Source organism: Thalassophryne amazonica, chromosome 16 (genome assembly GCF_902500255.1).
Source record: "Thalassophryne amazonica chromosome 16, fThaAma1.1, whole genome shotgun sequence".
Lineage (NCBI taxonomy): Eukaryota > Metazoa > Chordata > Actinopteri > Batrachoidiformes > Batrachoididae > Thalassophryne > Thalassophryne amazonica.
Genome location: NC_047118.1, coordinates 45,808,206 through 45,834,763, shown reverse-complemented (window position 1 = coordinate 45,834,763; position 26,558 = coordinate 45,808,206). Strand labels below are relative to the sequence as shown.

Genomic DNA, 26,558 nt, shown 5'->3' with positions numbered 1-26,558 from the left:
TTATAAAAGCACATTTATATTTATATGTAAACCAACACACACTTCACATTAACATGTTTGTTTTTACATAGAATGAATGAGTCAACCAATCTGTGGTAGCAGAGGCTCATTTTATCCATAATCCCTTTGGCATCTGTGTGTTTGTTACAAAACTTAAGAATTAGTGCATTATTTAAAATTAAAAGATATGTGTTATATTTTAACTTTGTACAAATGACGGAATTGTCATTAATGTAGTTATTCTGTCCAGATTAATTTGATTTATAAATCAAAACTGCTTTATTTTCCAAGACCTCTGCATCACGGCAGAACTTCTGTATGCTGTTAAGGAATAATGACTTTTTTTGTGGCAACCTGGTGGTCAGGCTCCTTTTGTTGCGGTAGAGTTGAGCTTAATGTCTCTCAACTGCTTTATTGCTGCAAAATACGTAGTAAACAGGAGCTTCCAGCAGGGGGCAGAGCGCACAAAGACAGAAGTGGTGATTCAGTGTTTGGGTTTGTGATCGTGGTGTTAAAACTCAATTTTGAAAGTTATTGGTTAGCTGTAGCTTCCAATAAATTTTTGTGTGGTTTATCTGTTTAGCTTTACAAAAGATAACCTTTCAGTTAGCTGATTAGCTGTTATCGAAGCTAACTTTTTGGTTAGCTGTGCCCACCACTGAGTGGAGCTAATGGGCAATGCTTCCAGCTGCTGAAAATGCTAATGCCATTAGCGTTCAGATGAGAGTTTAACTTCGTCTGCGAGTCAAAACCACAAGATTAATGAGTTTGAGAAATGGACAAAAATTTATCTGAGGTGAGTGAGTGAAAATAATACATGACGTTATTGCTCTGCAGCTAAATTAACTTTAACGAGCTGAGTGTTTGACCTATTTTTTTTATTTTTACCAAATAAAGCTACAAAGTTTTTGTTGTTAGTAACTACCAGTGATGCCGGTAACGCGTTACTCTAATCTGACCACTTTTTTTAGTAACGAGTAATCTAACGCGTTAATCTTTCCAAATCAGTAATCAGATTAAAGTTACTTCTCCATGTCACTGTGCGTTACTATTATTTTTCATTGTGGGTCGATAACAGCATTAAACTTGGTCCGTGGGCAGGAGGTCGGGGTTCGACTGAACTGCCCACTTTAAGCGAGCTGTGAGCTTTTAATCCGCGGTTTTTTGCAGCTGCTCGACTCGTCCTCACCTCTTAAAGCGCGGTGATCAGCACACCTGCACTGAGCTTTACAAAGACATTTTTATACTTTTTTTCCTCCTTTATTTAGAATTCTGAGCTGAGCCGCTCTGTATCTGGTCGTTAAAAACAGCTGATCCTCCGCGACGCGTCAACAACTAACACTATTTTCCACTCAAATGCACCTAAACTCTCTTTCTGAGGACCACATGATGTGAAAACGCAATAAAACTTTCTTACCTGTAAATCTGGTCCTGTTTTCTGCATAAATAAATGTTATCCATTCTTTGTGCTCAAACGCCAAAGCAGGGGCGAATCCAGATGGAATGGGAGCGTGGGGCAAGGATGTGCCCCCTCCCCCACAACACCCCTAGATTAAAGGTGCAATTTTGAAGCCGTTTTTTACTACAACTAATATTGCTTAAAATAATAATAATTTCGACAAGTAAAATGTTTAGAGAGAATTTAAATGTTAGAAAAATGTTAGAATTTAATAGTTACCTTTATAAACAATGTAGGCTCGAAATTGCAAGTTTTACTGTTACAGTGCTGTCAACAGTTAAATATGAGGTCAAGAAAGACGTCTTTATTTTACTTTTTATAAAACAAGTATTTATTTTCATTGAAGTCAAGAAAGGGTGACTATAAAGTGAGTTTTGGCAAAACAGGTATCATTGTCATGTTGAGGTGGCAGAGGGTTGTTGTCGGCAGCTGGGAAAAGTAACTAAAAAAGTAACTAGTAATCTAACTTAGTTACTTTTACAATTGAGTAATCAGTAAAGTAACTAAGTTACTTTTACAATTGAGTAATCAGTAAAGTAACTAAGTTACTTTTTCAAAGTAACTGTGGCAACACTGGTAACTACAAGAAGTCTTAACTAAATAAATAACTTAGATTTTTTTTATTTAAAGTTTAACAATCAAGTAATCAAAGAAAATAGCACAGTTCTGTTACATATTTCTTTATATTTTAAGAAATATATTTCTTGACCACATCAGAAACATACATTTCCTGAATGAATGAATGAATCGACCATTAGTACATGTACACATTACTTTTCATTTTATTTGTCTAAAAATAGTTTTCTAATGTAAGAAAAGATTTTAACTTCAAAATGTACAGTAATCAGAAATTAATGTTGAAATAAAACATATTTTGTAAGGATTTTAAGGTGGCCAAGAATTTGAAACAGAGATCATAAATAGCTCCAAAGCTCCTGCCAAAACTCAGAAAACTCAGAAGTGAGTAAAGGTTGCACAAGTTGATGTATTGATGTGCGATAAATATTGCTATTGTTCCATTTGAATTGATACTGAGAATAATTATTTTTTTGAATTGTCACTTCTTTCTTTTGTAGTTTTCTGAACCACAATGTATGTTTTTTTTGGATTAAAGGCTGGTAGCAGTTATGTGAAAAGACTGGGGTGAAAAAATGGACCTGACCCAACAAAAAAATTAAAGTTTTTGGAGATTTTTTTGGTGGGTAAATAGACCTGAAAATGCACCAGAATGCTTCTGAGATCTCATATTCTTCTGAGGGAGAACCCCCAGAACCTCCGCCATGGGCTTTGGGCCTTTGGCCCTTGGCAAAAATTTTCAGTTTTTTTCCATGGCCCACTTTCATCACTGGTTTATTAGTTTCTTGAATTTTAAAAGTTGACGTCTGTGGCCAACTCTGTCCATTTTGTTTCCCAGTGTTTTCGTCTGTCAGACTTTTACCTTTCCCTCACTTTTACTTTATGTACAATAACATTAATATTACAGTGCATTCAGAAAGTATTCACAGCACTTTTTCCACATTTTGTTATGTTACAGCCTTATTCTAAAATGGATGAAATTCAAATTGCAAAATGCAAATGTATTTAAAAAAAAAAACCTAAGAAATCACATGCACATAAATATTCACAGCCTTTGCCATGAAGCTCAAACTTGAGCTCAGGTCTCTCCTGTTTCCACTGATCATCCTTGAGATGCTTCTACAGTTTAATTGGAGTCCACCTGGAGTAAATTCACTTGATTGGACATGATTTGGAAAGGCATACATATAAGGTCTACCAGTTGACAGTGCATGTCAGAGCACAAACCAAGCATGAAGTCAAAGGAATTGACTGTAGACCTCCAAGACAGGATTGTCTTGAGGCCCAAATCTGGGGAAGGGTACAGAAACATTTTTGCTGCTTTGAAGGTCCCAATGAGCACAGTGGCCTCCATCATCCGTAAATGGAAGAGGTTTGGATCCACCAAGACTATTCCTAGAGCTGGCCTCCCGTCTAAACTGAATGATCAGGTGAGAAGGACCTTAGTCAGGGAGGTGACCAAGAACCTGATGGTCACTCTATCAGACCTCCAGCATTCCTCTGTGGAGAGAGGAGAACCTTCCAGAAGAACAACCATCTCTGCAGCAGTCCAACCAGTCAGGCCTGTATGGTAGAGTGGCCAGAGGGAAGCCGCTCCTTAGTAAAAGGCACATGGCAGCTCACCTGGAGTTTGCCAAAAGGCACCTGAAGGACTCTCAGACCATGAGAGAAAGATTGAACTCTTTTGTGTGAATGTTAGGTGTCATGTTTCGTGGAAACCAGGCATCATCCCTACAGTGAAGCATGGTAGTGGTAGCATCATACTGTGGGGATGTTTTTCAGTGGCAGGACTGGAAGACTAGTCAGGATTGATGGGAAAGATGAATGCAGCAATGTACAGAGACATCCTGGATGAAAACCTGCTCCAGAGCGCTTTTAACCTCAGACTGGGGCAACGGTTCATCTTTCAGCAGGACAATGACCCTAAGCACACAGCCAAAATATGGAAGGAGTAGCTTCAGGACAACTCTGTGAATGTTCTTGAGTGGCCCAGCCAGAGCCCAATTGATCAACTCTTGATAGATCTGAAAGTGGCTGTGCACTGATGCTCCCCATCCACCCTGATGGAGCTTGAGAGGTTCTGCAATGAGGAACGGGCAAAACTGCCCAAAGATAGGTGCGCCAAGCTTGTGGCATCATATTCAAGAACACTTAAAGCTGCATTTGCTGCCAAAGGTGCATCAACAAAGTATTGTCCATGTGATTTCTTAGTTTTTTATTTTTAATAAAAATTGCAAAAATTTCAAAATAAAAAAACTTTCTCATGTTTTCATTATGGGGTGTTGTGAGTAGAATTTTGAGGAGAAAAAATTTTTACTCCATTTTAATATAACATAAAATGTGGAAAACAGTGAGTCACTGTCAATACTTTCCAATACTGTATGTAGTTTTGAAACCCGTAATTATGTTCCTACTTGAAAGTTTTCATGGTTTGCTGCCAGCTGTGTTTTTTCCATGTAGGTAACAGCATACTGCTGTGCCATTTCTTTATTTCCTTCTTGTCTGAACTACTTAATTTCTTTTATTTAGATTTTGAGAATCTGCACTCGTTACACACCAGACCAGGACACCATGACCTTTTCAGATGGTTTGACTCTAAACCGCACCCAGATGCATAACGCTGGGTTTGGACCACTCACAGACCTAGTGTTCTCATTCGCCAGCCAACTGCTCCCTCTGCAAATGGATGATGCTGAAACGGGCTTACTCAGCGCCATCTGCTTACTGTGTGGAGGTACTGCACTTACTCTTACATGACTGTCCTCTTGAAGTCAATAATGTAAAGCACACTATGACTTTCATTAAGTAAATAGTGCTGTTGTGCATGACAGTTACCAGAGAACACCTGTCAGTCAGTGTGGAGGGTATACTGGTGTTGTCTTCTTTCAGTGTTCTGTGCATACATGCTGCGCCTTATATCAGTTGTTCTTGCAGGTTATTGATGTATAATAGTCCTGTGTGCTGTATGATGTTTCACTGACTGCACAAAATGTTGATTTTTAGACCGGCAAGATCTGGAGCAGTCAGAGAAGGTAGACATTCTTCAGGAGCCAATGCTTGAAGCATTGAAGGTTTGAGCTCTTATTCTGTTTATTTAATTATTACATTATTAAAGGTACTAAGGATGATTTTTCTGGGACTAGATGTGGCACTTGTGCCACGCTTCGGGACATAGACAAAGCTTCCCTTCTCAGCCACGCCTCCTCAACCCTCCCATTCCTGCACTGAGCAGAAGGAATGGCAACTGCAGCCTTTTAACAGGTCTAACAGGGTTCTATGTAGGGAAAATAACAGATGTGTATTCTACTCAGACCATGTTCTTGGTCAGAGGCATTTTTATCTGCTGTGGTTTTGGATATATTTCCGAAAAGTAGCTGCTGTCCTCTGTCTTGAAAAAACCCTCATTACTTGTAGTGAGTACTGATGTCTCTTCTTAAATGTGGCGAGGGGTTTCACTGGACAGCATGTACATGCACTAATTGTGCATTTGGGGAAATCTCATGCCTGAAACATTCATGTGTGGCCAGATCGAAAATGTAAACAGTCTGCACAGTAAATGTTCACTGTCTGTACAGGACTCCATAAAGAGACTAAGTCTTTATCAAGAAAATAGCTGTTGGCTCTGATATTAATGATTAAATTTACATTCATCGTACTTAAAGGTTACACTGCAGTAATGCTAACAGCTACAAATGAAGACATGAACCATTTCAAAACCAAAGATATTCAGTAAACATAGAAATAGTACCTTACCTCATTGGCTGCAGACATGAATAAATGTTTTACAGAAATCATCAAACTGGAACAATAACAAAGCAATGTTCCAAGTATCTTATATGACAAAAATTAGTTGTACATTTATTGGAACATTTATTGGAACATTTATTTATTATTTTGCTGCATTATTTTGCAGATGGTCTCCTATGAGTGCCTTGGGACAGGCGAGGGGTCCATTCCCACGGCAGCAGCCCCCGCTCATTGAGAAATACGCATTTTCACATCAATCTCCAATACCAATAAAAGTTGCGAGATTTCTCACTAGACACTTTAAAAAATGTTGTTGCAGGGGTCTGAATTATGGGCTTCCTTAACCCAGACCCAGGGGTCTGAGTTAAGGAAGCCAGGGGTTTGGGTTAAGGAAGCCTCGCTAAATTTAGTCGATAAGTTGGCAACACTGAGATACACTCACCTACTTATCTACATTTTTGCAAAACAAGCTCTACGATGCTACCAGCACAGGGAATATGTTGCTTTGTTATTTAATTTAAGACTGGATGTAGAGCCAACATGAATAAAATGTAGACTAACAAAACTGTATAGACCATGGGTTAAAGTTCTCCGTCACCATGACGGATTTCCGTCATTTGGAAAATTTAACCGCACATACGCACACGCACGTTGTGTCATCCGAGTTTTGGGGCTGAAATATGTCAAAGCAACATCCTATTCTGCGCTAATCAGAGTGTTAATTTTCACTCCTCTCTGCTCTGTTTACTGCTTGCCATGAGCCACGCTCCTTCTCCCTGTCTTCGTGGAAACATTGGCAGACCTTCCCCAAGTAGAGCAGGTGACTCTTTTTACTGTTTGTGTTTTGGCGATGGTGAATCTGATTCAAGCTTATCCACTAAGTCGGCGTGATGTCATTGTTGTCTAATTGCCATTGGACATTCTGAACTGAGCCGAAAGAGCAGCAGGAACGACTCCAGTGGAGAGGGAGAGAGAGAGGTTTTTATCAGTCGGACCTCCGGCCAGGAGGACCGACGCCCAGCCGGTAACAGACGGTGGCAGCAGCAGAGAACGAGTCACTTGGAAGAAAAGCGCTTAATCAGTGAAGTTCCACAAAAACCACAGATGAAGCATGTATTTTTTTCTTTCCTTTTTTACATGAGGGGCTGTAACTTTGGCTTGTCTGTGAGCCAACGTGACACCGTAACACCGGCAACATTTGAAGGAACGAGTCACGTCTCACATAACGGAGGACATTATTTTTAACTTCAGTTGATGAACTGGCGAGGTGGCAGATATTAATGATCCAGTCCAGGTCTGAGAGTTAGCTGCCCATCGGAAAAGCAACATTAATGAGGAACTAATAAAAACTCCAGTGGGACACGGTGGGTGAGCCTCGTTTCTTGATCGCACCAAGAGTCCTGGTTAGTGACTTTAATCCACAAAAAGGTGAGTCACGATTGGTATCTTTAAATGGCTTTGACGAAGTTTAACTTGCGCTATGCTGCGTTTGTTTTACGAGTGAGAGTATTTTACCGATTAAATGTGAATAAGCCAATTTCGAGTTGCAAAATTTGACTTGCTCTTTTAAAGAGCACCCCCAGACCGCTCATAATCAGTACTGTGTTTTTACTTCACAGTTTGAAATGACTTTTGTTTTAGAGGGCTTCATACCCATTAAAATTCACCAGAATACACAAAATTTGACTTGCTCTTTTAAAAATGTTCTGGGGGAACACCCCCAGAATCAAGACTACACCCCTGCTCCCCACCACCCTTTTATGTACCTTTATGTTCAGGTTTTGCATTCTTTTTATGCTTTTTCTCTCTCTCCTTAGCACACTGAGGTCCAAGCTTTTCTCTTCTACCTGTAAAGCCCACGGAGAGTCAAATGACCCTGGCTAGCTGACTTGGCTAGCCACATTCTTGTGTTTGCATAAAGCCCATGGAGAGTCAAATGACCCTGGCTAGCTGACTTGGCTAGCCACATTCTTGTGTTTTATGTACAATATAAAATGCCTTGGGGCAACTGTTTGTTGTGATTTGGCGCTATATAAAAAAAAATGATTGATTGATTGATTGTGTTTGCATATTTGCTGTCTGTGTGTTCTGAGACTTCCTTGTTTACATAACAGAAGTAGCTCTCCACAGGGGATCTTGGAGTCACTTGCCTGCTTAGCTGAAAGGGCTGCGTATGAAGCAGGAGTTGTGTGCAAAACGTGTAAAATTACAGCTGCCTAGTACACCTATTGCTACAACTATTTGTGCACCACAGCGGCTGAAAGATCTGTCGTTCTGGATGTCCCAGCTGGACAACATGTACTGTGTTTGGATAGACATGGACTAACAACTGCCCACTGTGACGCATGTGTGTCTGCTTGCTGTGATCATGTGGACATAATGACATAATAACAGTGTGGGGACTGTTAGTCATTGTGAGTGACTGTAACCTGTACCTATTGTATATATTTTGGTTTTCTGGTGTGTTTTTTGGTACATTTTGGTACATTTCAATAAAATCCAGAAAACAAAATTTCATCTCTCCCCCAGGAAATTTTCTTTTGGTGTGTTTTTTGGTACATTTCAATACAATTCAGAAAACAAAATGTCATCTCTCCCCCATGGTAAAATTATTTATCCACCTAAGCACAAATCAGCAACCCTTTCAGCTAAGCAGGCACACAGACAGCAAATATGCAAACACAAGAATGTGGCTAGCCAAGTCAGCCCCTCCCCTGAGATGTTCTGAGACTTCCTTGTTTACATAACAGAAGTAGCTCTCCACAGGGGATCTTGGAGTCATTTGACTATCCGTGGACTTTAGAGGTAGATTGGTCATTTGACCAGACCTTGGCCTTCTGAGTGTTAGAGGCTATTTAGAATAGATTTGTATACTGTATTTATTGAGGAAAAAAGAGTGTGTGCCCCCACTACGCCGCATTTTAGGGAATTGCTGGCATTGATTTTTGCCAGGACAAAATTTCAGTCAGATGAAAATTTATTGCTTTAACCCATGGTATAGGACAGTTAGCAGTGATGGGTGGAGGCATCAGTTATTATTAGCCTGAGACCCTGCGTCATTACAAAGGGAGGAATAGAGACGGGGTACAATGTGCCAACGCTACCATTAAAATATATGCTGGTTTGTGAGTGACTGATATCCTGAAATGTCAGTAAAAACTCTTGGAAATTGATTTGGTGAAAAGGGTGGGAACCCTGTAGTACCCAGGGGTACATTATTTATCCAGTTTGATTTGGGCAATCGGATAAATAACTGCTTCCATCACATAAAAGGAGGAGCCCGTACAACAAATATGACGCTCTCTTCATGGGTCAGAAATGGCGTCATTGCATGTTTTATTAATGAAATTGTTACCTCGGTTCCACAAATTGCTGCTGTTGTGTTCAACAACTGTTGATGATTTGATGAACAGAAATGTAGGTATTACAATAACTATTTCCACATTTCTCACTCTGTTAGACCGAGTAGAAATGGGTCCAAAACAGGGTGGCAAAGTGTTAAGAAAAACCCTACTGGCCAGATGTACATGAGGAAAAGTTGTAATTGTTAAAAATGGCTGTGTGGTTGTGCATTTTGATGAACTTGATGTAATATGTGTTTCTTCTTTCTCACCATGTCAATAGATTTATGTGAGGAGGCGGAGACCTGATAAACCCTGTATGTTCCCCAAAATACTGATGAAGATTACTGACCTCAGGAGCATCAGTGTGAAGGGTGAGTCAGCCACTTATGCACACATGACCAGGATTCAGATCCACATTTATTTATACTTATGTACATAGATAAATGTGTAAACATGAAGGTAACATTCCTGATCAAAGGGGAATTTTTGATGACATCTAGTGGTAGGATTTCAAAATGCAGCCATTCAATAGAGGCTTTGCACATGACCTCACAGGTCATGTGCAGGGCGGTACCACCCACAGCTGCAGGTCAAGTTTAGTTGGTCACAATACACTTGGCTGTGAAAACGAGCCATCTCAACTCCACTTTCCTCAGTTTTTTCTGCTATTATATCATAGCTAGGGCTAGAAATAATAAGTTTTGAAAAAAATGTGCCACTGAAACATTACTGCTTTCGTTGAGGAAGCCCTGGGACCACAAAAAAAGAGTGACATGGATTTCTCTCAACAAACACACAGCAGCACACAACATTCAATAAAGTTGATTTTAAACAATATCACAAAGGGTAAGGTTAGAAATACTGAAATAAAAAACGCAGCACAAAAAAAAAACCATTACTCGTTTTGTTCAGGAAGCCTTGCATGACAGGACCGCAAAAAAATAACAGACTTTGCTCATTTTTTTTTTTTTTTTTTTCGCAAACACAGAACAGCACACACAACATTAAATAAAGTTAATTTTAAACAATATCACAAAGGGTAGGGTTAGAAATACTGAAATAAAAAATAAATGCGCCACAACAAAAATCTTTACTTGTTTAGTTAAGGAAGCCTCGTATGATGGGACCACAAAAAAAGACTGCTTGTTTTTTTTTTCATAAACACAGAGCAGCGAACACAACATTCAGTAAAGTTAATTTTAAGGGCCCCTTCACACATAGGTCGAATAGTGCATGAAGTGTGCATGAAGCAGGAATCATATGCAATACGTGTAAAATTGTAGCTGCCTCCAACGCCTCATACACCTGTTGCTACAACTATTTGCGCACACCAGTGGCTGAAAGAGTGTGCCCTGTGAGAGCTCATCGAACCCTCTCGCGCCAGGTATCGGCCAGATTCCAGGTGACACATACAAACATCTAACAGAGCTTGTTTGGCATTTAGAAAATGTGTGCCCATTCTCACTACTAGCACAAAAACAGTCAGCAGATGATCACTGTCGAACTGGATGTGAAATCTAAGTGCCCCATGAGTGTGAAGTTGCCAAGTGCACATGTGGTGTGCCAGAGTGTTGGTCAACTCTCCTGTAGGCATGTGCCATGGCAAGATGAGTTACTGAATATTAATTAGACTACTGTGACTCGTGACATTAGAGCGGGCTCCGCTACCATGTAAACATCATTATGAACATTGTTTGGACAATGTGACAGTACTGATTTTGGCATGTGTAAGTTTATTTCAAAATGTGTTTCTTTTCCTAAAACACAGTCTGATTACCTTTGAATAAAGTCACAAAAAAGTACTTGAATCATTTTGTTGAAAGACATTTGAATGTATTGTATAAATAAACTGTGTTGTGTACCACATAACAACTGGCTGAAAACTGTAACATTTAAACTCCTGCTAAATAAAACACTGATATTCAAGATTCAAAGATGATAACACAATGTTATTATGATCATGAAGAAATGAAAAACAGCAATATATATTTAATTCAGTGGTGGGCACACTTCCGATAACAGATAATTATTGACGATAATGTTTTCATTATCGGATTATCTTTTTAGATAACCTTAAAAACCATTATTACTAATTATCTTCCGATGAATTGTCGTCTGATAACTTTTAGACCAATAACGTAGTAAACCAAGTTGAACAGCAGCAAACATTTTTAATATTAGTTAAGACCTACCTGTTGAAAGTTTCCTAAGAGATGTATAGTTCTACCCTCTGCAAACAGAAGCGAGCTAGTTTCAGAAGAAACCACTCTACTCTCTGCAGGCAAAGAAGAACTGGTCACAAAAAAAAAAAATCATTTTCTTTAACACCATACTGATATGTTGGCAATATCACCCAAGTCATCCAGGGGCATACATTTTTAACTTATGGTTCAAATTTTAACCAAACTAATTTTGGACACGTTATTTAAAATTACTGTCATGTCTGAAGTTTTATAAAGTGAAAACATCAGATATATGTTTTAGTTTTAAAGTAATGTGCTAATTTTTAAGGTTTTAAAAATCTGGGCAGCAGTAGATGGCAGTGTTCTATTTATTTTGACCCCGGTTATATCAGATGGTTGTCAAATCAACTTTTTGGCTTTGCAAATGGCTTTTTTTTTTTTTTTTTTTTTTACAAATTAAGTTTAAAAACAAAACAACAACAGCAAAAAACATTACAAGACAGCTTTGCGGTGTTTGCACATGCACAGTGTGAGCGGTTGGATGCTTGTAGCTCTTCAGCAGCAGGATACAGAATAATATCAAACAGGTTTGATTTTCATTCGACCGTACGATCGGCAATTAGGAGGTGGTCGTGAGATGTTGAACGCAGCTCGTTACTCCATGTACACTACACGATGCAGGACACGCGATTAACCTGAAACTCGGTTCAAAAATTTCTCACACGAATGAAAAATCATCTGAAAAAGGGCCAAAACTCGCACAGTGTAAAGCCAACATTTATGTGTCAACACAATATTGAGTGCATGTTTTACAACATCATAAAACGTGCCCACATCATAAAACATGCGCACATTCTCTCCACATGCAAAACATTTTGCGATGACACTTCCAGGGCTCTGTAAAAAATGTTTTTACAAATAAAAAATGGAATATTTTACAAAAGCACATTTATCTGTAAACACCAACACACGACACACGTCACATTAACATGTTGGTTTACATAATGAATGACTGAATCCAATCAGCGTTTAGCAGAGGCACTTTTCCCCAGAATCCTTTGCGATCTGTCTGTGTTTGTTACAAAACCTCAGAATTAGTGCATTATTCAACATTAAAAGATATATGTTATATTTTAACTTTGTACAAATGACAGAATTGACATTAATGGAGTTATTCTATCAGTATTCACACAAAACCATAAATCAGGATGCCTTTATTTTTCAAGACCTCTGCCTGACCGGAGCATTATGATCAGTAGAGAGCTGGCTTTGTGGCTGCTTTCAGGGTGCTTCAGTGCTGTACCTGTGTAGCTTCCAGAAGGGGGCAGCATGTTCGAACATAGAAGTGCTGACTCATTGTTTGGGTCTTTTGTTGCTTTTTATGCTTCCAAAAGCGATTGTGGCGTTTAAACTCAAATTCAACTGGTTAGCAGTTGCAAATGTACTAGAGACAATACTGGAATTTATCGGTTATCTGTACATTTTTGGGTGGTTCATTGGTTTATCTTTATCAAAGATAACTTTTCAGTTATCTGATTATCTGTTATCGAAGTTAATTTTTTGGTTATCTATGCCCACCACTGAGTTAATTTCCTGCAAAATGAAACCCTGTGAAGTGCAAATCTCAAAGCTGATAACACATAACCTTATTGTCTACTTGTAGTCCTGCAAAAGGAAATACTGTGAAATTCAAAAGAAATGACAGTCTTCTGAAGACTGTGACATTTACAGTTTTTTTCAGTTGCTAACAAGCGCTTACCCATACATTGGATACTTTTTCTAAACTCTTAACACAGAGTGACACCTAGGAAACACAATTGGCCAAATGGTTAATTTTCTTCTCAAAAGCACATACTGTTAAACAAATGCTAAATCTTCATTTCAAAATAGAATGTTGTGTGGGCCGCTGAAGAGGAGGTACTGCTGGCCCACCACCACCAGTCGGCGCCCTGCTTGGAGTGCGGGCTTCAAGCATGAGAGGGCGCCGAGACAGAGAGTGACAGCTGTCACTCATTTACACCAGCTGTCACCAATCACCAGCGTCCCTACAAAAGCCGGATTATTACTCCACCTCCTCGCCGAGAAATCAGCTACCGTCTAAGGTAACCTTCTCTGCTGAATTATCGTTGTATCTAACATTGTTCTGTGTGCAGCCGTGTTCCTGCGGGTTCTGTCTGAAGCTGGATTGGCGGATAGTGGGAGGGCGACGTTCTTCGCCTCTCACTCCATCCAGGGACGAGACTAATAGGAGCTGCACGGGTGAAATTGTTTCTGGAGGTGGAGGTTTTCCCTCCTTGAAGATCTGTAGGTGGAGTACTGGGTGTGTGGATACACACTCACCATTGACTGTTTTTCATCTTCTGCCAGCAGTACCAGGGTCTGGGCTCTGGGCCACAGACAGACGTTCCACTGGCCGTTCAACAAACCCCCCCACCATCCCCTGAAGCTTACATAAGCCCTCCAGAACCGTACGGAGGCTGTGTCGAAACGTGCGCAGACTTCTTAATGCAGTGTTCGCTCGTTTTTGCACAGCGGCCAGTTATGTACGCATCAGATGCCAGCCGGGTGGCTTATGTGATTAATTTGCTTCGAGGTGAGGCACGCACCTGGGCTACGGCGCTTTGGGAACAGAATTCGTGGCTCCTGACGTCATACGCTGGGTTTGTACGGGAATTCAAACAGGTGTTTGATCATCCCAACAGAGGCGAGACCGCCTCGAGCGTGCTGCTGTCAATGAGACAGGGACGCTGGAGCGCAGCTGATTATGCAGTCGACTTCCGCATCGCGGCTGCGAGGTCCGGCTGGAATAATGTTGCGCTCCGCGCCGCCTTCATAAACGGACTGTCTCCGGTCCTGAAGGAGCATCTGCTGGCTAAGGAGGAACCGCAAGATTTCGACGGGCTTATCAATTTGGTTATACGCTTAGACAACCGGTTGAATGAACACCGTCGGGAGCAGGCCGGGGGGCGTGGTCGGGCTCCAGCCGTCCCTCTTTCCTCCGGGTCCGAAAGGGTGTCGTCGTCCCCACGTTCCACTGCCAGAGGGCTCCGTGTGGCAACAGCTCCCCCTGCTGACGAAGCTATGGACACGAGCAGGGCCAAATTAAAATCAAATATCAGACAAAGGAGGCTGGCCCGCGGGGAGTGTTTTTTCTGTGGCTCTTGTGAGCACAGGTTAAAAGACTGCCCCAAACGATCAAACTCCAACGCCCATCCTTAGGAACTGGGTTAAGGGTGGGCCATAATATGTACACGGGGAAAACCCATAAATCAGCACGAATCCCAGTAACAATCCTGAGTGGGGATTTAACCCTTCACGCCCTAGCACTGGTAGACACGGGGTCAGAAGGGAATCTGCTGGATAGCAGATGGGCCAGGGAAGTAGGGCTTCCTCTGGTGGCTCTGCCTTCACCATTGAAGGTGCGAGCACTAGATGGCACTCTACTCCCGTTAATTACACATCAGACACAGCCCGTGACCTTGGTTGTGTCTGGGAATCACAGGGAGGAGATCGTGTTTTTTGTGACACCTTCTACCTCCCGAGTGATTCTGGGATTTCCATGGACGGTGAAGCACAATCCCCGGATTGATTGGCCGTCTGGGGTGGTGACGCAGTGGAACGAAACCTGCCACCGGGAGTGTCTCGGATCCTCGGTTCCACCCGGAATCACAGCTAAAGAGGAGGTCAAAGTCCCCCCCAATCTGACGGCGGTGCCCGAGGTGTACCACGATCTTGCTGACGTCTTCAGCAAAGATCTGGCACTCACTCTTCCCCCGCACCGACCGTACGATTGTGCCATCGATTTGATCCCGGGCGCTGAGTACCCGTCCAGTAGATTGTACAACCTCTCACGTCCGGAACGCGAATCGATGGAGACCTACATCCGGGACTCCTTAGCCGCCGGGTTGATTCGGAACTCCACCTCCCCGATGGGTGCGGGTTTCTTTTTTGTGGGTAAAAAAGACGGCGGACTCCGTCCATGCATTGACTACAGAGGGCTGAACGAGATTACGGTTTGCAATCGATACCCGTTGCCCCTGTTGGATTTGGTGTTCACGCCCCTGCATGGAGCCAAAATGTTCACCAAACTAGATCTTAGGAATGCGTACCACCTGGTTCGGATCCGGAAGGGAGACGAATGGAAGACGGCATTTAACACCCCGTTAGGTCATTTTGAGTACCTGGTCATGCCGTTCGGCCTCACTAATGCCCCCGCAACGTTCCAAGCATTGGTTAATGACGTCTTGCGGGACTTCCTGCACCGGTTTGTCTTCGTATATCTGGATGATATACTCATCTTTTCTCCGGACCCTGAGACTCATGTCCAGCATGTACGTCAGGTCCTGCAGCGGTTACTAGAAAACCGGTTGTTTGTGAAGGGCGAGAAGTGCGAGTTCCACCGCACTTCTTTGTCCTTCCTGGGGTTCATCATCTCCTCCAACTCCGTCGCCCCGGATCCGGCCAAGGTTGCGGCGGTGAGAGATTGGCCCCAACCAACAAGCCGTAGGAAGCTGCAACAGTTCCTCGGCTTTGCAAATTTCTACCGGAGGTTCATTAAAGGTTACAGTCAGGTTGTTAGCCCCCTGACTTCCCTGACCTCCACTAAAGTCCCCTTCACCTGGTCGTATCGGTGCGAAGCCGCGTTTAGGGAGTTGAAACGCCGGTTTTCGTCTGCACCAGTTCTGGTGCAGCCTGATCCTACTCGCCAGTTCATAGTGGAGGTGGACGCCTCTGACTCAGGGATAGGAGCCGTTCTGTCCCAGAGCGGGGAGTCCAACAAGGTTCTCCATCCATGTGCCTACTTTTCCCGCAGGTTGACCCCCGCTGAACGTAACTATGACGTGGGCAATCGGGAACTCCTTGCGGTGAAGGAGGCTCTTGAAGAGTGGAGACACCTGTTGGAGGGAGCTACGGTGCCTTTCACGGTTTTCACGGACCATCAGAACCTGGAGTACATCCGGACCGCCAAGCGGCTGAACCCCAGGCAAGCCCGCTGGTCCCTGTTCTTCGGACGCTTTGACTTCCGGATCACCTACCGTCCCGGGACTAGGAACCAACGATCCGACGCACTGTCCCGGGTGCACGAAGAGGAAGCCAAGGCCGAGTTGTCAGACCCCATCGAGACCATCGTTCCCGAGTCCACTGTCGTGGCCACCCTCACATGGGACGTGGAGAAGACCGTCCAGGAGGCCCTGGCAAGGAACCCGGACCCGGGGAACGGTCCTAAGAACAGACTCTACGTCCCACCAGAAGCCAGGGCTGCCGTCTTGGACTTCTGCCACGGATCCAAGCTCTCCTGTCATCCCGGAGTGCGTAGGACCGTGGCAGTGGTCCAGCAGCGCTTCTGGTGGGCGTCACTGGAAGCCGACGTCCGGGACTATGTCCAGGCCTGTACCACCTGTGCTAGGGGCAAGGCGGATCATCATAAGATCAGGGGCCTCCTCCAGCCCCTGCCTGTGCCTCATCGCCCCTGGTCTCACATCGGCCTGGACTTCGTCACGGGCCTCCCGCCGTCCCAGGGCAACACAGTCATCCTCACGATAGTGGACCGGTTCTCCAAGGCGGCCCACTTCGTGGCCCTCCCGAAGCTCCCGACGGCCCAGGAGACAGCAGACCTCCTGGTCCACCACGTTGTGCGTCTGCATGGGATACCATCGGACATCGTTTCGGATCGTGGTCCCCAGTTCTCCTCGCAGGTCTGGAGGAGTTTTTGTAAGGAACTGGGGGCCACCGTGAGTCTCTCGTCCGGGTATCACCCACAGACGAACGGCCAGGCAGAGCGGGCGAACCAGGAGTTGGAACAGGCCCTCCGCTGTGTAACCTCCGCGTATCCGGCGGCTTGGAGTGACCATCTGGCCTGGATCGAGTACGCCCACAATAGCCAAGTCTCATCTGCTACCGGCCTCTCCCCTTTTGAGGCGTGTTTGGGGTATCAGCCCCCATTGTTCCCACTTGTGGAGGGAGAGGTCGGGGTCCCCTCGGTCCAGGCCCACCTGCGGAGGTGCCGCCAGGGGTGGCGGACCGCCCGTTCTGCCCTGTTGCAGGCCCGGACGAGGGCTAAGGCCCATGCAGATCGCTGGCGTTCCCCGGCCCCTACATACCAGCCTGGGCAGGAGGTGTGGTTGTCAACTAAGGACATCCCACTGCAGGTTGAATCACAGAAACTCAAAGACCGGTTCATCGGACCTTTTCCTATAATCAAGATCCTCAGCCCGGCCGCAGTGAAGCTGAAACTCCCAGCTTCACTGCGGATTCACCCAGTGTTTCATGTCTCCAGATTAAAACCATACCACGCCTCACCACTCTGCACTCCTGGACCCGTACCACCTCCTGCCCGTATCATCGACGGGGAGCCGGCATGGACTGTTCGTCGGCTCCTGGACGTCCGTCGGAAGGGCCGGGGTTTTCAATATCTGATGGACTGGGAGGGGTACGGACCCGAAGAACGCTCCTGGGTGAAGAGGAGCTTCATCCTGGACCCGGCCCTCCTGGCCGATCTCTACCGCCGACACCCGGACAAGCCTGGTCGGGCGCCAGGAGGCGCCTGTTGAGGGGGGGGTCCTGTTGTGTGGGCCGCTGAAGAGGAGGTACTGCTGGCCCACCACCACCAGTCGGTGCCCTGCTTGGAGTGCGGGCTTCAAGCATGAGAGGGCGCCGAGACAGAGAGTGACAGCTGTTATTCATTTACACCAGCTGTCACCAATCACCAGCGTCCCTACAAAAGCCGGATTATTACTCCACCTCCTCGCCGAGAAATCAGTTACCGTCTAAGGTACCCTTCTCTGCTGAATTATCATTGTATCTAACATTGTTCTGTGTGCAGCCGTGTTCCTGCGGGTTCTGTCTGAAGCTGGATTGGCAGATAGTTGGAGGGCGACGTTCTTCGCCTCTCACTCCATCCAGGGACGAGACTAACAGGAGCTGCATGGGTGAAATTGTTTCTGGAGGTGGAGGTTTTCCCTCCTTGAAGATCTGTAGGTGAAGGAGTACTGGGTGTGTGGATACACACTCACCATTGTCTGTTTTTCATCTTCTGCCAGCAGTACCAGGGTCTGCAGCAGAAGACGGTGACCACCTGGGGACTCAGGACTTGGCGGTCCGGTGTTCTTCAGGCCGTTGGTGGTGGAAGCTGTGTGGGTCCCGGCTCTTTGATCGCCAGAGGTCTCCTATCTTCGAGCCTGCCCGCACGTCACCTTGTGTTTAATTGGCATTGTATCTTTGTCTGTATCCAGTTGTGCGTTTCACAACATTAAATTGTTACTCTTTGTCTTATCCATTGTCCGTTCATTTGCGCCCCCTGTTGTGGGTCCGTGTTACGACACCTTCCCAACATAGAACTCACCTTTCTCTGCACGTACTAATGTTACAAAAACACTGGATATATGACTCAAAATGAAATACTTCTGTCAGAGAATAACACTTGTTTTCACTTCACAAGGTATATGAAGTCAGTCAAAGTACACCAATCAATCAATCAATCAATCAATTTTTTTTATATAGCGCCAAATCACAACAAACAGTTGCCCCAAGGCGCTTTATATTGTAAGGCAAGGCCATACAATAATTATGTAAAACCCCAACGGTCAAAACGACCCCCTGTGAGCAAGCACTTGGCTACAGTGGGAAGGAAAAACTCCCTTTTAACAGGAAGAAACCTCCAGCAGAACCAGGCTCAGGGAGGGGCAGTCTTCTGCTGGGACTGGTTGGGGCTGAGGGAGAGAACCAGGAAAAACACATGCTGTGGAGGGGAGCAGAGATCGATCACTAATGATTAAATGCAGAGTGGTGCATACAGAGCAAAAAGAGAAAGAAACAGTGCATCATGGGAACCCCCCAGCAGTCTACGTCTATAGCAGCATAACTAAGGGATGGTTCAGGGTCACCTGATCCAGCCCTAACTATAAGCTTTAGCAAAAAGGAAAGTTTTAAGCCTAATCTTAAAAGTAGAGAGGGTGTCTGTCTCCCTGATCTGAATTGGGAGCTGGTTCCACAGGAGAGGAGCCTGAAAGCTGAAGGCTCTGCCTCCCATTCTACTCTTACAAACCCTAGGAACTACAAGTAAGCCTGCAGTCTGAGAGCGAAGCGCTCTATTGGGGTGATATGGTACTACGAGGTCCCTAAGATAAGATGGGACCTGATTATTCAAAACCTTATAAGTAAGAAGAAGAATTTTAAATTCTATTCTAGAATTAACAGGAAGCCAATGAAGAGAGGCCAATATGGGTGAGATATGCTCTCTCCTTCTAGTCCCCGTCAGTACTCTAGCTGCAGCATTTTGAATTAACTGAAGGCTTTTTAGGGAACTTTTAGGACAACCTGATAATAATGAATTACAATAGTCCAGCCTAGAGGAAATAAATGCATGAATTAGTTTTTCAGCATCACTCTGAGACAAGACCTTTCTGATTTTAGAGATATTGCGTAAATGCAAAAAAGCAGTCCTACATATTTGTTTAATATGCGCTTTGAATGACATAGGGTTCAAAATACTGAGTACTTTTCACATTTAATAACTACATAGACATTTATGTTTGTTTTACATGCATTTGCATGCAAAACATGCAATCCACTGGTTTACCCCAAATATCTTGGTTGTATGTTGACATGTAATAGTCACATTCAAAAGCATTTCAGTAAAAAGCAAAGAGATTTACAAACGGTTTATTTTACTGTTGTAGGTATATTTGAAATACTGTATACACTGTGACAGAACACAAAGGTTTTACAGTATGAAAAAAACACAAAAGAGCAATGCTTCCCAATAAACAAAATACAGCAAAATACCCAGATAAAGAGGGGAAACCAAACAAAAAACAAAAATGTGCATCTAATCTCTGTGGTCGTCTGGGTTTGGCCACGTTTTCATCCACATCACATCTTATGTCCTCCAAGGCAATGCACCTGGGGTAAAACCGCTTTGAGTGGCCTTGACAATCGTCCACTGTAATGTCCCTACAGCCAGCTTCCATGGCATCTAGGAGGGTCATTTGATTGTGTGGCCGATGGTCATGCACCTTCCACCTCCATGCCGAGAAGAATTCTTCGATTGGATTGAGGAAGGGTGAATATGGTGGAAGGAAGAGGCGTAACAGTCTTGGTTGGTCCCTGAACCAGGCTGTCACCACCTGTGAGTGATGGAAAGCCACGTTATCCCAAGTGATCACGAAGGTCCTGATGTTGTCACCCTCATCATCCTCTTGTGGAACCAGGCCTTGGTGGAGGTCATTCAGGAATGTGAGGAGGTGCTCTGTGTTGTAAGGCCCCACCTGAGACCTGTGCAGGAGTAAACCTGTATGTACAATGGCTGCGCACATAGTGATGTTGGCCCCCCTCTGCCCTGGTACATCAACTGTAGCTCTTTGTCCAATGACATTTCTTCCACGGCGACGCCTTTTTGCCAAATTGAAGCCGGCCTCGTCAACGTAGATGAAATCATGAGGAACCTGGTTGGCCTCCAATTCCATTACTTTCTGAAACAAAGTTCATGCAAATCAAATCATTACTGTATATCATACTGTATTGTAATCTACTGTGGTACTGTATTGTTCACAAAGTGCTCAGCAAACAGAACTGGACATAGAATTGAATATACTGTGTACCTGAACATACTGCCTTCGCAGCTCCTTCACTCTATCACTGTTCCTGTCAAATGGTACAGTGTAGAGCTGCTTCATGCGCACTCTGTGTTTTGCCAGTGTGCGTAAGAGTCTGACAGAAGTCAGACTTCCAGAGCAAGAATTTTAGCTGAGGAAGCTTCTGCGATTTGAAGCGAAACGTCCTCACGTCAAGCAACCCAGTCCAGTCGAAGATTCAAGCTTCTCTACTATGGAAACCACCTGGACAACTGAGAGCCTACACAGAAACTGTGCGTGTAATGGTGGTCAGGTTGATGCTGTTGATATTTTGAAAGAGTTCCTGGTCATCAACAATTCTGGCCTGAATTTCGCGCAGCTTTATTTCGTTGTTGGCAACAACCATTGCCACAATGGCCAGCTCTTGCTCATTGTTTAGGAACTTTCCTCTTCCCCCAGAGTGAGGAAGGCATTGCACCCTTTAGGGGGATAATACAAAACACCAAATTACTATATGACATTATTTACCAGTGAGAATAGAAACAATCCATGTAAAATTAAATACTTACCTGTTGGTTTGCTGAAATATGCGAACAGTGCTGGCGACTGTTGATCGTGGCAAATTGGGCTGCACCCTTTCACCTGCCTCTCTCAGTGACAGACCATGGTTTGTCACGTGATCAATTACAGTGGCACGGATTTCATCAGTCACCACTGTTCTTGCAGGTCTTTGAATGCCTCCACCACGCATCCATACCCCTCTACCATGTCCTCTCGTCTGGCCTGCTCTTCTTCCTGGGCCTGCAACTCTTACTGGGCCTGCACCTTTTCTTGCAACAGCCCCTCTCATTGCTTCTGCCCCTCTTTCTGCACCTACCCCTCTTCCTGGGCCCCTCGCTCTCAGCCTTCCTCGTCCAGACATTCTCTTTCTACTTCCAAAAACATCAATCAGCAAAGGCCTCCTTTTGTAAGTGTCTAAATTTAAGCCATACTATGATCAGCTGTGGTTGGTCCCATTTACCCAATAGAAGTGAGCTGTCAGTTATTCAATTATTTGTCAGTTAGCTGAGATATATTGTTTTTGAACTGATACCATTGCTGAAGGAGGTGCTTTTATGCTGTGTCTATGGTTTGGCACATTGTTTTTGCTATTGTGGGATGTTGTGTGTTAACAATTGTAAGAAATACCAAAATAATTTATAATTTTGTTAAGGGGCATATCTTGTCTGTTATGAAAATGTAAGCATTGTGGAAATGTGTTTACTGACTGCAAATTGTGTGAAAATGTCATGAAATCTGTGAATGGTATGGCCACAAGTCTGATGTTTTGCTAATTGTGTGAAGAGTTTTGAAAATGTGTCAAACGGCTGGAAGCACGCTTGTTAGCAACTGAAAAAAACTGTAATGTTCTACAAAAGGAAACACTGTTAAACTCCAGCTACATAAACACTCAGAAATTCAAGTCTCACTGAGAAGAACACATAACTTTATTGTGATCATGAAGTACTGATTACTAATAATATATCCTTAATTTTCCAGCAAAATAAAACACTGAAATTAAAAGGAAATGACAAACTAAAACACTCTGAAATGCAGGTCTCAAAGATGATAATACATAACTTTATTGTGCTCAAGTAATGATTACTAGTAATATGTACTTAAAGTCTACGTAACGTCCTGCAAAATAAAACTCTGAAATTCAAAGGAAACACTAACTTCTTAAAACTGTGACGTTTAAACTACTGCTAAATAAAACGCTCTGAAGTTCAAGTCTCACTGACAAAAACACATAACTTTGTGATCATGAAATACTGATTACTAATAATATATCCTTAATTCTCAGCAAAAGAAAACACTGTGAAATGCAAAGGAAATGACGAACGTCTGAAAACTGACATTACAGCACAGTAGGCCAACTAGCCAATTGCCTAGAGCGCCGAGCTGGAAGTGGGGGAAGCAAAAAATGAATGATTACATTAGATCACATAGTCCACAGCTTCATGACATACTGAATGACTCAAGGCCCTGTCACACCTTGACGATTTAGCCAGTGTATGCCAACCCTATTAAAAAACGCTGGTGTATGTCTAATTAGTTATGGGTAAGTTAAGAGCATGTTGAAGCATGTTGAAGCACGCTGATACAGTCCTACTCCTCTGAGCTACTTGAAAAATTTTGGGCATGCTGAAAATTTTCAACGTGTGCCAGCGTCTGACTCATACACCCTGCACATGTGGGACATAAGTTGTAGGTAAGTTATGTGATTGTTGGCACATATTTCATGTAATTTACTCATAAGTCAAAATATGTCCATGAATGCTGGCCATTGAGTGGCTGAAAATTGCAGTCCTCATGCAAACAGACTGTTTCATTCAGACACGGAGTAAATATAAAGTCTTACCTGTTCACTTCAGTCTGATTCACCATCACAATCTGATGAACATATATCCAAATAAAACTCCTGATTTTGGAAAACATCTGAAAATACTTAAATTCTTTGTCGTGGCTGTAAAGGTAGCATTTTAAAGCAAGTCCTTCAGTGGTTTGCATTTCTCAGAGGATGCCAGTGTCATGGTCTGGTCATGGTCTGTCATGGTATACACCTGATCAGACAGAACAGTTGTGATGATTTAAACTTTTAAAGTGACATGCTATCACAATCAGGTATGATCAAACCGACAGTGGCGGCGCTTTAAAGTTTAAATTATCATAGCGCTTCATCAGGTCTAATCAGACTTGATAAAGCGCTGTGATGATTAAAATTGTAGCACTGTGATAATTAAACTTTGAAAGCACCATCACTGTCGGTGTGATCAGACCTGATCGATCAAGCCTCACCAGACCTGATAAGCGCTGTGATGATTTAAACTTTAAAGAGCTGGTCGCTTTCTGTCATTTGTTCATTTACCACAGCCATCAGTTGACTCATCAGCATTCTGGCTGCGATTAAAAAGGTCCACAAAGATAAAAATACAATGAAATAATGTTAAAATACTCTGTTTCTGACCTGCATCACACCGTGCAGTACCGACCCAAACCACTCGGTGGATACGGGGCTGTTGGCATACGCTAGCTAATTATCAAGATGTGACAGCTACATTAATTTATTAGACGTGGTGCCAGCATATGCCAGCTTTTTTAATACAGTCGGTGTACACAGGCTAAATCATCAAGGTGTGACAGGGCCTTTAGAAATGTTCACATACTCACCCCTTGTTTTGTCGACAGACATTTGGCTACAAACGTGATGATTTATAATAAAAATAGTCCAAATATTTTAACTTGTTCCATTACTTATGGGCGCTGAAAATGGAGGCCATGGGCCTCATGTATCAAAGTTGCGCACTTGTGGCGTAAATTTACGGTGTAAATTTGAAGTACACCAAAGTTGCCGTGACATGTATCAAGCAGTGCACACCTGCCCATTTCCAGCGTACGCCTGACGCGACCTTGATAAATGGGGCGGGTGAAAACACTCGTAATTATAATAAACACACCCATATACTCAACAAAAATATAAACGCAACACTTTTGGTTTTGCTCCCATTTTGTATGAGATGAACTCAAAGATCTAAAACTTTTTCCACATATACAATATCACCATTTCCCTCAAATATTGTTCACAAACCAGTCTAAATCTGTGATAGTGAGCACTTCTCCTTTGCTGAGATAATCCATCCCACCTCACAGGTGTGCCATACCAAGATGCTGATTAGACACCATGATTAGTGCACAGGTGTGCCTTAGACTGTCCACAATAAAAGGCCACTCTGAAAGGTGCAGTTTTATGACACAGCACAATGCCACAGATGTCGCAAGATTTGAGGGAGCGTGCAATTGGCATGCTGACAGCAGGAATATCAACCAGAGCTGTTGCTCGTGTATTGAATGTTCATTTCTCTACCATAAGCCGTCTCCAAAGGCGTTTCAGAGAATTTGGCAGTACATCCAACCAGCCTCACAACCGCAGACCACGTGTAACCACACCAGCCCAGGACCTCCACATCCAGCATGTTCACCTCCAAGATCGTCTGAGACCAGCCACTCGGACAGATGCTGAAACAATCGGTTTGCATAACCAAAGAATTTCTGCACAAACTGTCAGAAATCGTCTTAGGGAAGCTCATCTGCATGCTCGTCGTCCTCATCGGGGTCTCGACCTGACTCCAGTTCGTCGTCGTAACCGACTTGAGTGGGCAAATGCTCACATTCACTGGCATTTGGCATGTTGGAGAGGTGTTCTCTTCACGGATGATGCGAAGGAGATGTGTTGCACTGCATGAGGCAAATGGTGGTCACACCAGATACTGACTGGTATCCCCCCCTCAATAAAACAAAACTGCACCTTTCAGAGTGGCCTTTTATTGTGGGCAGTCTAAGGCACACATGTGCACTAATCATGGTGTCTAATCAGCATCTTGATATGGCACACCTGTGAGGTGGGATGGATTATCTCAGCAAAGGAGAAGTGCTCACTATCACAGATTTAGACTGGTTTGTGAACAATATTTGAGGGAAATGGTGATATTGTGTATGTGGAAAACGTTTTAGATCTTTGAGTTCATCTCATACAAAATGGGAGCAAAAGCAAAAGTGTTGTGTTTATATTTTTGTTGAGTATATATTCAGACTCCACTTCAGACACACCCTCATTTTACGACATGGAAGCCAGGAAGACGGCAAAGAAAAAGAACTCCACCAATCACGACACGTGCCAGTAGAGCGTCAAAAGCGGCCATCGTATTAATTGTTTTGTAGTATAATCAAAAAAGTGTTACAGTGGTCCCTCGTTTATCGCGGGAGTTACAATCTAAAAATTGTCCGTAATACGCGAAACCGCGACGTAGTCAGCGTTATTTTTTTACAATTATTCTAGACGTTTTAAAGCTGTAAAACCCCTGTAAAACCACTTTATACACTTTCTCAATCAGGCATTAACATTTTCTCACTTTTCTCTCGTGTGTAAACACTCTCAAAGTTCAAACCTTAGTAGAAAAATAAGACCAAAGTGTTTTCAGGCCCAAACATTTGTTTGAGAAATAAAAATAGAAGGTTTTCCTATAAATAATTATGATGACTTTTAGAACTACCGAATTTAATTTTAACGATCAACCTACGAGGTTGGACACATAAGAAATTATTAATAGTGACTGACCAGTATTTCACAGATCGCGCCTCTGCGTCCTGACGCCGCGCCATTTTCCACTCACACCTCGCTGCAGGTGTCTTTCCGAGTGACAACACAGTTATGAGTAGTTGTTGGCGCTCTTTTTTCTTCTGGGCGAGAAGATTCTTATAAACAGACACGCAGAACCCAGAACACTGTAAAAAAAAGGCATGGCATGCAAAATTGGACTAAAAACTCCGTGAAACGGCGAGGCCGCGAAAGGTGAACCACGTTATAGCGAGGGACCACTGTATTCTCTTTTCACGTCAGTAATTCTTGACACGTGGATATTTGCTCGCTCAATTAATAAGACACGCCTAATTTTTCAGATTTCTTTATTCTTAAGATGTATTTATTTATTTTATTGTGACAAACGAATGGAGAAGACAAAACCTGATTGCAGCACGGGCAAAGGGAATGACAATACTACAGTTGTAATTATCAATTTCATTGTCTAAAACGATCACGCCACATAAAGTTAAGCTCAGCGCTGCTCTGGCTCCAGACTCT

The 26,558-nt window shown here is 43.3% G+C and overlaps 1 protein-coding gene across 1 annotated transcript in view; it reads left to right on the top strand.

The window, feature by feature from the left end:
• Nucleotides 1–26,558, top strand: part of LOC117527660 (retinoic acid receptor alpha-B-like) — a 70,757-nt gene that overhangs the window by 42,508 nt on the left and 1,691 nt on the right. Inside the window, exons 6-8 of the mRNA XM_034190099.1 lie at nt 4,565–4,769; nt 5,039–5,106; nt 9,407–9,497. Coding sequence (XP_034045990.1) covers nt 4,565–4,769; nt 5,039–5,106; nt 9,407–9,497 — 364 coding nt within the window. The remainder of the gene's footprint in view (nt 1–4,564; nt 4,770–5,038; nt 5,107–9,406; nt 9,498–26,558) is intronic.